This window comes from Pristis pectinata, chromosome 4, assembly GCF_009764475.1.
Source record: "Pristis pectinata isolate sPriPec2 chromosome 4, sPriPec2.1.pri, whole genome shotgun sequence".
Taxonomy (NCBI): Eukaryota; Metazoa; Chordata; class Chondrichthyes; order Rhinopristiformes; family Pristidae; genus Pristis; species Pristis pectinata.
The window spans coordinates 5191616-5204969 of NC_067408.1; the positions used below are offsets into that span (position 1 = coordinate 5191616).

The 13354-nt window shown below is 42.3% G+C and overlaps 1 protein-coding gene across 1 annotated transcript in view; it reads left to right on the top strand.

Moving 5' to 3' along the window:
* zmat2 (zinc finger, matrin-type 2) overlaps positions 1–13143 on the top strand; it is a 38041-nt gene extending 24898 nt beyond the window's left edge. Inside the window, exons 5-6 of the mRNA XM_052013937.1 lie at positions 3248–3393; positions 11111–13143. Coding sequence (XP_051869897.1) covers positions 3248–3393; positions 11111–11254 — 290 coding nt within the window. The 3' untranslated portion in view covers positions 11255–13143. The remainder of the gene's footprint in view (positions 1–3247; positions 3394–11110) is intronic.
* Positions 13144–13354: the final 211 nt, after the last annotated feature.

Here is a 13354-nt window from a genome sequence, read left to right on the forward strand (position 1 = left end):
ATGGCCTTCTCCTTTCTCAATGTTAAGGGCAGCAGGGTATGGAATAATTTCCACCTGGAGGTTCTTGTCCAAGTCACATAACATCCTGACCTGGAATTACATCACTGTTCCTTGTTGCGTCCAAATCCTGGAAATTCTTACCCAACAGCTCTGAAGCTAAGCCTGAACATACTCCGTAACTAAACTGCCACAGTCCTTTGCAAAGATTCACCAGAAGGATTGAAGAAGGTGGGTCACCCCCAATTTACCAGTGGCATTTAGAGCTTTACCATCAACGTACATCCTGAAAAATGAATAAAGAAAGGAAAGCCACCAGGCTTGAGAGGTGTATGTGTTGATCTGCATGGTTTAGCGTGATCCCAGCCCAGAGCTACTACTCTGATGAAGGGGACACAAAGATTTCAGATGAACATTCACAGTTTCCTATCACTAATCCTGATTCACTCAGTAAAGTCAATCTGTACGGATCATCCAGCACTTGCTTTAAGATGTTTTCTGACCCACATTAACTAAATCAAAAGGGCTTAGTGCAGGAAAATGGCTCTGAGGTAAAAGAATAGAAATAATCTTATTGAATGGTGGAGCAGGCATGGGAGCCAAAAGGCTGACTCCTTTTGTCTGGCTCTGGGTGTTCCTGTGAGATAAAATGGCATGGGTTTCATTATTTGTTCATGTAGAGTGTTTGGTTACACTAATTGAGTAGGCTGTTAAAGATTGGTTTATTTATTTTGTAGAAATGACTGCTTGCCTGCAGCAAGATTTTGTTAAGGACTGATTAGAAGTAGATTTAAACCCCTACACAGTGCATGACTAACAAGTTTGTTTAACTTCAGCAGACTCCAGGGTCTGTGTGTCACGTTCTGGTCAGGCACAGGGATGCTGACTGGTGATTACACTGGGACAGAAGTGAATTGGGACCTTGATCAGAACTCTATATGCCGAAGGTTTTTATTTTAGTGCGAACACCTTTACTCTGAACCCTCTTGGTGAACTCTGTGTGCCTGTTCACAGAGGGAAAATGGGATTGCATGTAAATGGGACTGCAGTTTCACCTTGAAAGGTATTTACAGCCTCGAAAACTGGCTGCTGTTCGGACCAACAGACTCGTTCAAGCATTGAAGCTGCATTTGAACCTTCTCCCACTCATCCATCTCGCTCCATCAATATATCCTCCAATGATATAACTTGTTTATTCATTCTTAGGATGCAGGCAAGGCAAATCCACTCAAGTTATCATCCACTCCAAATTGCCTATAAAACGACTGGTATTTTGAACATCAGATCGAGTAAGGACAGTAGATTTTCTTCCCGAGAGGATATTTGGGAACTAGGTAGTTTTGCAGCCACCATTGCAGATGGCTTCTTAGTTGATGATTTTTATTTAATTAACTGCATTAATAGACCCACATGATAGGATTTAAACTCGTTTCTGGGTTAATAGCTCAGTCATACGACCGCTATGTACCATTCTTTTCTCCCTTGTGTGCTTATCTTGCTTCCTTTAAATGCATCTATGTTTCTCGCTTCAATGGCTCCATGTGGTAATGAGTTTCATCTTTGGCCAGAGTGTGTGGAGAGGAAGTTTTCCCCAGAATTCCCTATTGGATTTATTAGTGACTATCAAATATTTATGGCCCCTTGGTTCTGGTCTGGCCAGCACGTGGAAACAATATCTGTACATCTACTCTATCCAACCCTTCCATAATCTTGGCGGTAATTGGTATTTCTTTTTGTCAAGGGTTTTATAAAAGTTTCTGTCTCCTCCCACCACCACAGACTTGCATGGGGAAGGTCATCCAGTCAGAATTCAATTCCCATCATGGCATCAGTAGGCATTTCAGCTTTTACATGTTTAAAAAATGGGATTGTAAAATTACTGGGAGAGGTAATGGAAATATTGAAATCTCTGGGCTCTGATTTGTATTCTATTTCATTTTAAATAGAAGAACAAATCAGCAGTTTTTCTTCAAAGTTGACTGCATCTGAGCAAACACTGAACAAATAGCTTCAATGTGACAGAGAATGATGCAACATTTGCCAAGGCTATTCAGCCCATCAGTCCTGTAATGGTTCTTTGAGAAATGTGAAACCAGAGTTTCGATCCAAAATGTTGACAGTTTTTTTTCCTCTCAAAGATGCTGCTCGACCTGCTGAGTTCCTCCAGCAGATTGTTTCTTGCTCCAGGTTCCAGCATCTGCGGCCTCTTGTGCATCCTTATTTACACAACCTCCCTCATGATAAAACCCTTTCAGCATCTGATATGTTGTGGGGAATCCATATTGATTTATATATAAATATAGATATAATATATAGGACCAGAATTAGGCCATTCAACCCATCAAGTCTGTTCCACCATTCAATCACTACACCCAATGACTTGGCCTCCACAGCCCTCTGTGGTAATGAATTCCACAGACTCCACCCTCTGGCTGAAGAAATTCCTCCAGTTTTAAAGGGATGTCTCTTGATTCTGAGACCGTGCCCTCAGATCCTAGAATCTCCTACTAATGGAAACATCCTCCACATGTCCACTCTATCCAGACTTTTCAGTATCTGATAGGTTTCAATAAAATTCCCCTCATCCTCCTAACTCTCCCGGGCTTCATATTGCTCTTCCTTCAAGGTCAATCTGTCCTTCTGAATTTCATTATCAAGAATTCTGTGCAATACTGGTCATAACTAAGGTGTAAGTGACACATATCCTTGTGAAAGTTGACCCGCGCTGTAATAAATCAGACAACAGCAGAACCAAAGAACGTACGATTAATGCTTTATTAGTTTAATACTAGCGGGAGTGAGGGATACAGAGAAAGAGTAAACAGTGTAACCCGAGCTCTGTACTGATCCCACTCGGAGTCAGTGTCCCTACTCTTATACCCACTTAGTGAGAAACCTTCGTGGGAAGTTGCACTTACTAAGGCAGTTAATTACAGCAAGCTTTTAGCAAAACAAGATATGTCTAAAAAAACTTTTCTTTCTCACCTGCACCTGGACATTTTTACAGCCATAACTATAATCACCCCATGGTTGAGGCATTATCACACCATGGGAGGAATAGCTGCACACCGTTAACCCTTACATTGCCAGTTGTTAACCCTTGCATTCCCATTTACCTTTTACATCCTTGTTTTACACCCTTTCCCATCACGGAATGATTTTTTTTTGCATTTGCAAATTGTGCCTTTTCACAACAGAATTCTCTTATTGCAACAAGTTGGACAATGCTGTTTCTTGTTTTGCTTGGCAGACCAAAGGAACCTGGGTATGTCCATGAAGGTAGAGCGCTCGACATTGGACCAAGTAAAGAAACGTTTCGAAATCAATAAAAAGAAAATTGAGGAAAAACAAAAGGAGTATGACTTTGAGGAGCGCATGAAGGAACTGCGGGAAGAAGTGAGCCTCGTGGGGGTTTGGGTGTTGGGGGTGGGAGTGTTTGGCTTGGTGTGGATGCTGTGTTTGCCTTTAATGCATTTATGTTATATTGTCATAGCAGCATAGAAGCCAATATTTATCCCTCATTTGACGTAACTGAAATAAAACGGAGTCACTCTTCCATTGCTGCCCATAGGATCTGGCTGTTAGACACACTGGCTGCCACATTTCCTACCTTAGTTTAAAGAACGTACTTGTTGGCCGTAAGGTGCTTTAGAATGTCCTGAGGTTATGAAAGGATCCATTCTTTGGGCAATTACAAAGGTGTGATGGCAGAGTTGTCTAGAGTGCACTGGGATAACAGGCTAAGGAGGTCAGTAGATGAGCAGTGGCAGATAGTTAAACAAAAATTTCATAACACTCTGCAGAAATTTATCCCAATCACAACAAGGGACTTAATGAGAAAGATGAACCATTTATGGTTAACAGAAGAGGTGAAGGAAAAAAAAATCTAAATCTAGATCATACCAAACGACAAAAGCTAGTGGTCGACCAGAAGACTGGGAATTTTTCAGGAACCAGCAATGGGAGATTGAAAAGCTAATAAAGAGGGAGAAAACGGATTATGAGAACAAGTAACATCAAAACAAACAGCAAGAGCTTCTGTGGATAAATAAAAAAGAGGGTAGTGAATGCAAGTGTGGGACCCCCTGGAAAGACTGGGGAATTAATGGGAAACAAGGAATTGGCGGGTTATTTTTCAACCAATTCTTTGCATCAGTTTTCATTGTGGAGGGCACTGGCGATATCCCAAGTATAACAGATGGAATAGTTTCAAATAAAAGGGAAGAACTTTAACTATTCTCATCACAAGAGGCATTGGAGAAAGTTGCCAGTACCCAGTGGCCTGTTTCCAAGAGTTACAGAGGAAGTAAATTTTTTAAATTTTTAAAAAATTTTATTTACAGCGTGGTAACAGGCCCTTCTGGCCCAATGAGTCCGCACCACCCATTTTAAACCCAAATTAACCTACCCGTACATCTTTGCAATGTGGGAGGAAACCGGAGCACCTGGAGGAAACCCACGCAGACACGGGAGAATGTACAGACTCCTTACAGACAGCGACGGGAATCGAACCCCGATCGCTGGCGCTGTAATAGCGTCACGCTAACCGCTACGCTACAGTGCCGCTGAGGGATAGGAGAACCAGTGGTTGAATTTTTTCAAAACTTTGAGTTCCGGGAGGGTATCAACATATTGAATAACTGCAAACATGACTGCCTTATTCAAGAAAGGTGGGAGTTAAAAAGCAGGAAACTATAGGACATTTAGACATCTGTGGTTGGGAAGATGCTGGAGTCTAATCAAGGCAGAAATAGCAAGTCATTTCGAGAAGCTTAATGCATTCAAACTATGATAACGTGGTTTTGCTGAATGGCATGGAGATAGGTCAGAGCTTGCTGTAATGAGGATATTTGGAATCTGTAGAAAAGTTGAGCGAGTGAGTGAAATCTTGGCAAATGGATTTTAACGGAGGAAAGTTTGAGGCAATGCACGTGGGAGGGATGAAAAGGCAGAGTAACTGGAGAGAAACTGCACAGTTGGAGCACGGAGGCATCTCGGTGTTCTTGTGCATGAAACACAAACGATTAGCATGAAAGTGCAGCATGTAATTAAGAAGGCATATAGCAAGTTGGCCTTTTGCTAGGTGGTTGGAGTTTTATATTGTTACAATTGTACAGGGTGTTGGTGAGACTGAACCCGGAGCATGGTGTACAATTATGGTCCCTTTATTTAAGAAAAGATTTAATAGCATTGGAAGCAGTCCAGAAGAGATTCACCGGGTTAATTGCTGGGATGAGAGGGTCTCCTATCAGGAATGCTAAAAGTTAGATCTGTATTCTTTGGAGTTTAGAAGAATGGGGGGTGATCTTCTTGAAACGTCAGGTTCTAAGGTGGCATGACAGGGTAGATGTTGAGCTGTTTCCACCGGTGGGAGAGTGCCTACTGTTACAAGGTAGGGAGCTGGTCATATAAAATTAAAGTGTGTAGGAATTTCTTTTTGCAGAAAGAGGTGCATTTCTGGAATTCTCTATCCTAGAGGGTAGTGGAGCTTAAATCACTGAATGAATTTAAAGAGGAAGTAGATACATTTTTGAAAAATCTGAGGGCTATGGGGATCTCGAACATGAATTGAGGCCTGTGGCAGATCAACCATGATATTGAATGGCGGAGCAGTCTCAAGGAGCTGAGTGGTCTACTCCGGCTCCAATTTTTTTTAATTGAACAGTGTCTGCCAACCGGAGGCTGTGTCTTGTAGGAGAGGTGGACTATGTGATAAAGAGAAGCTCATTGATACATAGTGTGCAAGTACAGCAACATTCAAAGCTAGAAACCATCCAAGGTAAGGTATTGGTTTATTATTGTCACTTGTACCAAGGCACAGTGAAAAACTTGTCTTGCATACTGATCGTCCAGGTCAATTCATTACACAGTGCAGTTACACTGAGTTAGTACAGAGTGCATTGATGTAGTACAGGTAAAAACAATAACAGTACAGAGTAAAGTGTCACAGCTACAGAGAAAGTGCAGTGCAATAAGGTGCAAGGTCACAAGGTAGATTGTGAGGTCAGAGTCCATCTCATCGTATGAGGGAACCGTTCAGTAGTCTTAATACAGTGGGGTAGAAGCTGTCCTTAAGTCTGGTGGTACGTGCCCTCAGGTGCAGGTCCTCCCCAGCGTACCAATGCCTGACTGGCATACAGCCCGTACATACGAGCATTTGGGAGACCGGTGGGTTGGATTCACAGGGCTGTAGGCATCTTCTGCTGTGTGGGAACTCGGACCGTGGCCCTCTTTCCCACTTGGAAACTGGGTTACGAAGAGTTCAAAGGAACGAAACTGTGGGGAGGACCTGTAATCCATTTGATTGTCACCCATGCACTGTTTAAAAAAAATTCACTCCCTTTACCAGTGACGATTTTCACTGCATTTACTTGCCTAGGCTACTTCAGTAGATTCTTTAAAATCCACAATCCCATTGTGGATTAAACACCATCACTTGCAGGTTCCTCTTGCAAGTTGTGCATTATCCTGCCCTGGAAATACATTACCATTTCTTTATCATCACTGGGTCTAAATCTGGGAACTCGCTCCCCAACCACTGCAGTGGTTCAAGAAGGCAGCTCACCACCACTTTCTCTAGGACAATTAGGGAATGAAATGGACCCTGTCTTTGAAGCCTGTAAATGGATGGAAAAAAATCATGAACAGTTGCAATAGAAAAGCTGGATTAATCTTTCCATTGGAGAATCTCTCAGTGAAGTGCCTACTTTTTCTTAATTCTATTTTCTGTTGTATATTTCCAGCAGTTTTTATTCCTTTGTTTCAGGCTTTGTGGCATTTTGCAGCTGCCCTTTTTTCACATCCACTGCAAGTTTGTACTTGCAGGAACATAAGCCAGGCATCAAAATGCAAGGCAGCCACTAATAAACCCAACTGGGAATTCAAGAGAAACTTTTTTTTACCCAGAGTAGTGAATCTGTGGAACTTATTCCCTCAGGAACTGTTTGAGACAAATAGCTGAAAAGAAAAGAAAATGGAATAATTATGAGGGAGATAGTCTAATGCGAAGGAAGAAGCCTTGTGGAATGTAATTGCAATGTGATCCTTTCGCCTCGATGTCTTATTTCTGTGTCCTAAATTCTCCTTGGTCTCTATTAGATAAACACCATTCACCCTTGCCACCAATAACAGGTCTGCACCTTAGGGTTTGGGTTCCAGAGTACTATGTGCAAAGCTAGATCAATGAGCTAACTCTGATGTCTGAGGTCATTTGTTCTTCATGGAACAGGGGTCACCTTTTCCGCCTTTTATTTGCCAGTGCTCCAGGCAGCCCTGCGGTGATGGCATGTAATTAGGGAGAGACACTCTGGTAATGAACCGGTGCTCTGAATGTATTTGGCACTGATGCTTCAGTATAGACAAAAACACGTTCTTTATTTAATTCATCATTACATTTGGAGGCTTTGATTTTGTGTGGAATATTGATTAACTGTCCACTATCAAAACCACTGAACCAGGCTCCAACACTGGCATAATACAAATGTGAGACAACGCTTTATTTAACATGATATGCTGCAGTGTTCGGAAAGAACAAATTTATTTTGGGTGTATTTTTCTGACTGCTTCTCCATTGGCTCCAGAAGGTGTCTGCAGCAAAACAAGTGTGATTGTTAGCGATTATAGGGCCGTCGTAGTTTGGGTAACCTTAGTGGATAACAGTGTTCTGTGTAGGCCTCTCTTTTGTGCCTGCTCCTGTGTGCCACGTCCTACTTACCTGCCCCTCCCACGTATATGCGTGCGTGTTTGTGTGTGAGCGCACGTGCACCTTTGTGTTGAAAGTCAAGTTTATTGTCATATGCACAAGAACACACATGCACAGGTGCAATGAAAAACTTACTTGCAGCAGCATCACAGGCACATAGCATCAGATAAGTAGCATTCATAAAAAAACATAAATTATACACAATTTTTAAAAGAAAGAACACAATTACAAGAACTCACTTGGAACAAAAAAACAAAGTCCATTTTAGTACAAGTGATCCAAGTCGTCACAGTGTTGCTACACTGAGGTAGTGATCAGGGTTGTGCCGGTTGGTTCAAGAACTGAATGGTTGAAGGGAAGTAGCTGTTCTTGAAGCTGGTGGTGTGGGACTTCAGGTTAACAAATTGTATCACACTACCTCTGTGTAACACTGTGATCCAGTAAAAGTTGCAATAAAACATTCTGGCAACTTTTTTAGATTGGTAAATGCAGAGACAAAGTTGGTTTCTCTTACTGGTGGTGGGAACACAATTGTGAGTCTAGATTAGGTTAGGTAAATCCTGCACTAAAAAGAAACCCCAGAAAACTCTCAATTAGGTTAAAAACTCAACTGAATGGCTTGTGTCTTTCCAATATCATGTTTTTCTTTTACTGAAACAAAAGTTAGATCACAGAGTGAACTTAGTTGCCTCCCAAAATATCAACACTGTGAAAAGTCCTGCAGTTCCAAGTCATAGCCTGTCCTGAAGTGGAAATATATTGCTGTATTTTCATTGTCACTGGGTCTAAATTCTGGAACGGAACTCAACACAACAGTCTGGAATGACTTCAGCAAATAGACTGAAACAGTCATACAGCATGGAAACAGGCCCTTTGGCCCAACTTGTCCATGCTGATTAAGATGCCCATCTAAGCTAGTCCCATTTGCCTGCATTTGGCCCATATCCCTCTAACCCTTTTCCCCACAAATCTGTCCAAGTACCTTTTAAATGTTGTTATTGTACCTGACTCAACCACTTGTTCCATATTTGCACCACCATCTGGTTGAAGAAGTTGCCCCTCAGGTTCCTTTTAAATCTTTCCACTCTCACTTAAACCTTTGCCCTCTATTTTTTGCTTCCCTTTCCCTGGGAGAAAGACTGTGTGCATTCACCCTATCTATGCCCCTCATGATTTTATACACATCTATAAAGTCACCCCTCAGTCTCCTATGTTCTTATGAATAAAGTCCTAGCTTGTCTGACCTCTCCCTATAACTCAGGCCGTTGAGTCCTGGCAACATTTAAGGTGACATCACCCTGAGGATGACTTGGAAGTAGCAAGTAAATGCTCTCCTTGGCAGCAAAGCCCACAACTGATAAATTAATTTAAAATAAGTATAATTTGACTTGACAGGATCAGAAATCAATGATCCTGAGTAGACCTTGTCATTGCTGAAACTGATTTACATATTTGAAACCACTGGCCTTTTTGTTTCAGCTCTTTTAAATACGATAATTTAAAAGCTCCCCCTCTTTTCAAATCCCTAATGTATCACCTGTTCCTACTTCTAGCTCTGCAAACACTCTTGACATCTCTGTTCTCCAATTTTCCTCTGCTGCATAGCTTTTCATTGTACCAGGAGACACGGGACACTGTAGATGATGGGATCTGGAGCAAAAAACCAGCTGCTGGAGAAACTCAGCGGGTCAGGCAGCTTCTGTGGAGGCAAGGGATCGTCGACATTTTGGGCTGAGACCCTGCATCAAGGCATCAATATTTGCCTCCATACTTGCTGCCTGACATGCTGAGTTCCTCAGGCAGCTTGTTTTTTTTCCCATTGTTCCAATTTGAAAGCTGTGCCTATCCTTGTTCTCTTAATAAAAATGGATTTATTTAGCAGAGTCATAGTCATACAGCACGGAAACAGGCCTTTCGGCCCAAGTTGTCCATGCCGACTGTGTTGCCCAGCGAGCTAGTCCCATTTTCCCACGTTTGGCCCAGAGCTCTCTAAATCTCTCCCATCCATGTACTTAACCCAGTTGGCTTTTAAACGTTCTAAACCACTCTTTCTGGCAGCTCATTCCAAATACGCACCACCCTTTGTGTGAAGAAGTTGCCCCTGATGTCTCTTTTAAATCTTTTGCCTCTTGAGCTTAAACCTATGCCCTCCTGTTTTTAGCTCCCCCTCCCTGAGGAAGAAGACTGCTTTCACCCTCTCTCTGCCCCCCTCATGATCTTATATACCTCGATCAGGTTGCCCCTCAATCCCCTACATTCCAGGGAATAAAGTCCTCATCTACACAACCAGTCCTCATCTACACAACCAGTCCTCATCTACACAACCTCTCCTAACTCAGGCCCCCAAGTCCAGGCAACATCCTGATAGATCTTCTCTGTGCTCTTTCTAGTTCACTAACATCTTTCCTATAAGAGGGTGACAAAAACTGTACACAATGCTCCAAGTACAGCCTCACAGTCTTATATAACTGGGACATAACTTCCTAACTCCCATACTCAATGCCCTGACTGATGAAGGCCAGCATGCCAAATTCCTCCTTCACCACCTTGTCTGCCTGAGATGCCACTTTCAGCGAACTATGCACTTGCACTCTTGGGTCCCTCTGTTCCATAACACTCCCATAGAACCATAGAACACTACAGCACAGAAAACAGGCCATTTGGCCCTTCTAGTCTGTGCTGAAACTTTATTCCTCTAGTCCCATTGAGCTGCACCCAGTCCATAACCCTCCAGCCTCTCCCATCCATGTACCTATCCAATTTATTCTTAAAACTTAAGAGTGAGCCCATATTTACTATGTCAGATGGCAGCTCGTTCTACACTCCCACCACTCTCTGAGTGAAGAAGTTCCCCCTAAACCTTTCCCCTTTCACCCTAAAGCCATGTCCTCTCGTACTTATCTCTCCTAATCTAGATGGAAAGTGCCTGCTCACATTTACTCTGTCTATACCCCTCATGATTTTGTAAACCTCTATCAAATCTCACCTCATTCTTCTGCACTCCAAGGAATAAAGTCCTAACCTGTTCAATCTTTCCCTGTAACTCAACTCCTGAAGACCTGGCAACATCCTAGTAAATCTTCTCTGTGCTCTTTCAATCTTACTGATATCCTTCCCATAGTTAGGTGACCAGAACTGCATGCAATACTCCAAATTTGGCCTCACCAATATCTTATACAACCTCACCATAACATCCCAACTCCTACACTCAATACTTTGATTTATGAATCCCCAGACCCCTACCCATCACTGTATAAGTCCTACCCTGGTTTGATCTCCCAAAATGCATTACCGTACATTTATCTGCACGTCTCCTTCTGTATCCTCAGTGCCAAGTTTTTATTTGCTTCAGCTCCAGTGGACGGCCTCGCAGGGTGAGATGACGTTAAAGGCATTATATCGTTGTTACAGGAAGAAAAAGCAAAGGCGTACAGGAAGGAGAAGCTGAAAGAGAAGAAGCGGAAAGCAGAGGAGGAGCTGACTTTCGAGGAGGATGACGAGATGGCAGCAGTGATGGGATTCTCCGGCTTCGGTTCGTCAAAGAAGAGCAGCTGACCGAACCACCGCTCTGGCGTTGGACGTCCTTTCCGTACTTCTTCCTTCCCACTTTCTTTCTCCCCTTAGCCTCCTGATTCCCACTTAGAATGGCGTTGTGTGTAGTGTGAATGAAGGTGTTTGTTAATAAAGGATTTTTTTTATAAGAAAAGTTATCCCTTCCTCTAAGACCCTTTCAGAGAAAGTTGCTTTTAGGTTCAGTCATTCAAAGTTTTATTCACAAGCAGGGGGAGATCTTGTAGTCACTCGAGCCTGTTTTGACATTCAGTTAGACCGTGGCTGACCTCTATGTGTTCTCCTTCGTTTAAGGTAGTTTGCAATGGTTTCCCCAGCTTTCCCCATTCCCTTCTTCTGGGTGAGATCATGACTGTTTCCTGCAAGCAAGGGTAAAGACTGCCGATCAAAATCAGGACAAGTTTAGGGTTGTTACAATTGGCTCAGCACCCTTTTGGGTAGGATGAGAAGGGGTGGTGGCTAGCAGATTCCCTTGACTAATCATTAAGTAACAATTCTTGCAGAAAGTGTCCAAAGCATCAGATGCAGCTGTGATGCTCTTGTAGCTGAATATATCCTGCTGCATGAAATTAGCTGCATTGATGGAGAGCTCCTAATCTCTGGAGTCAGTACACTGGCACTGAACCAAAAAGAGCTGAAACAAATATTCACTTCTGGCACTGAACCAAAAAGAGCTGAAACAAGTATTCACTTATTTGATTTTGTTAAACTTCCTCTGGTTCTGATCCAGGTCTACAGTACAAATCCTTTATTAAGCACCTTTTGGTTGACTAGTTGACTATCCAAGACGATTCATTTGATTGAAAATTGTGTTGTGTGCATCTTGAGAGGGAGTTGCGTGCTAAGGAAAGGTTTAAATAGCAAAATTACACGCAAAACTGTAACGCCCTTTTTAACTGCAATCATTTTTCTAAGCCTCTCAACTCATTGCTCTCTGGTTTTTCTTATGCCATTTGGAGACTTTTTGACCACTGAAATAGCAGCCTTTCATAAGCACATCTCATCGCTATACTGAACACGGAGCTCCTGCTTGTGGCCCAGTTGGTAATTGGGTGTGTGGATGGTACTGAAATCTGTGGATTGACTGAATGCCTGCCCATTGAGTGGGTCAACCTTAAAGTGTGTGCTGAAAGAAATCAGACTGGGTTCCTCCTCCTCATTAACTCTCAGTGTGAATGGATCCATACTCCTCTTTCACCATAGACCTGAAGATTTTTCTTCTCAAATACTCATCCAGTTCCCTATTGAAAACAATTTTGAATCTGCTTTACCCACCTTTACGGATAGTACATTCCGGATCATAATTGCCAGCATTAAAACAAAACTATATTTTTGCCAATTATCTTAAATAGTTTGGTGTCCTATTACTCTGATACAGCTTGTTTTCTGAATGATGAGCAAGAGGAAAATTAGGACCATTGTCCTTCATAAAAGTAGTGTAATGAGATGAGAGAAGGTGCAGTGTTAAACAATGTGACCTCTCTCTTACTTGCATTTTCTTTATTACTGCATATTGGAGGGAACTGGATGTCTAAAAATCACAACCTGTTCAACGTTTATGTGTTTCAAGGGGGTAATAGTTTGCAAAGACATTCTCTCCTGCTGGACAAAAGCTAATGTATGTACCAAAGTGACCTGAAAGTAACGTGGTGAATGATCTGAGAAACAATCTGAATGCAGGGAGATCTTCCACTGCTTCACGTTCCTCTGTGTGTTATGTGTGCCGTGCTTTGACAGTTCTTCACATGCTTTCTTTTCCTCTTCCAATCCACATTTTCTAATGCAAAGTTTTTCTTTTCCTTAACCGTGCGTGACTTCCATGAAAAGAGCTTGGTGTCTGTGACCCTTTTTTTTAAATTAAAGGCAAACCAGAATTTTTTTGAATCCTGGTTTTATTCTGATATAAGATACCACTCTTGAACAGGAGCAAAATCGACCCAGTTCTTTCTCACCCCATTGAAAATCTGATCTACCCTCCATCTGACCTCCTCCCTAAAAGCTTTCTCCCTTTTTCTTCTAACTTCATGGTACAGAGGGATCTTGGGGTCCACGTCCATAGATCCCTCAAGGTTGCCATGCTGGTCG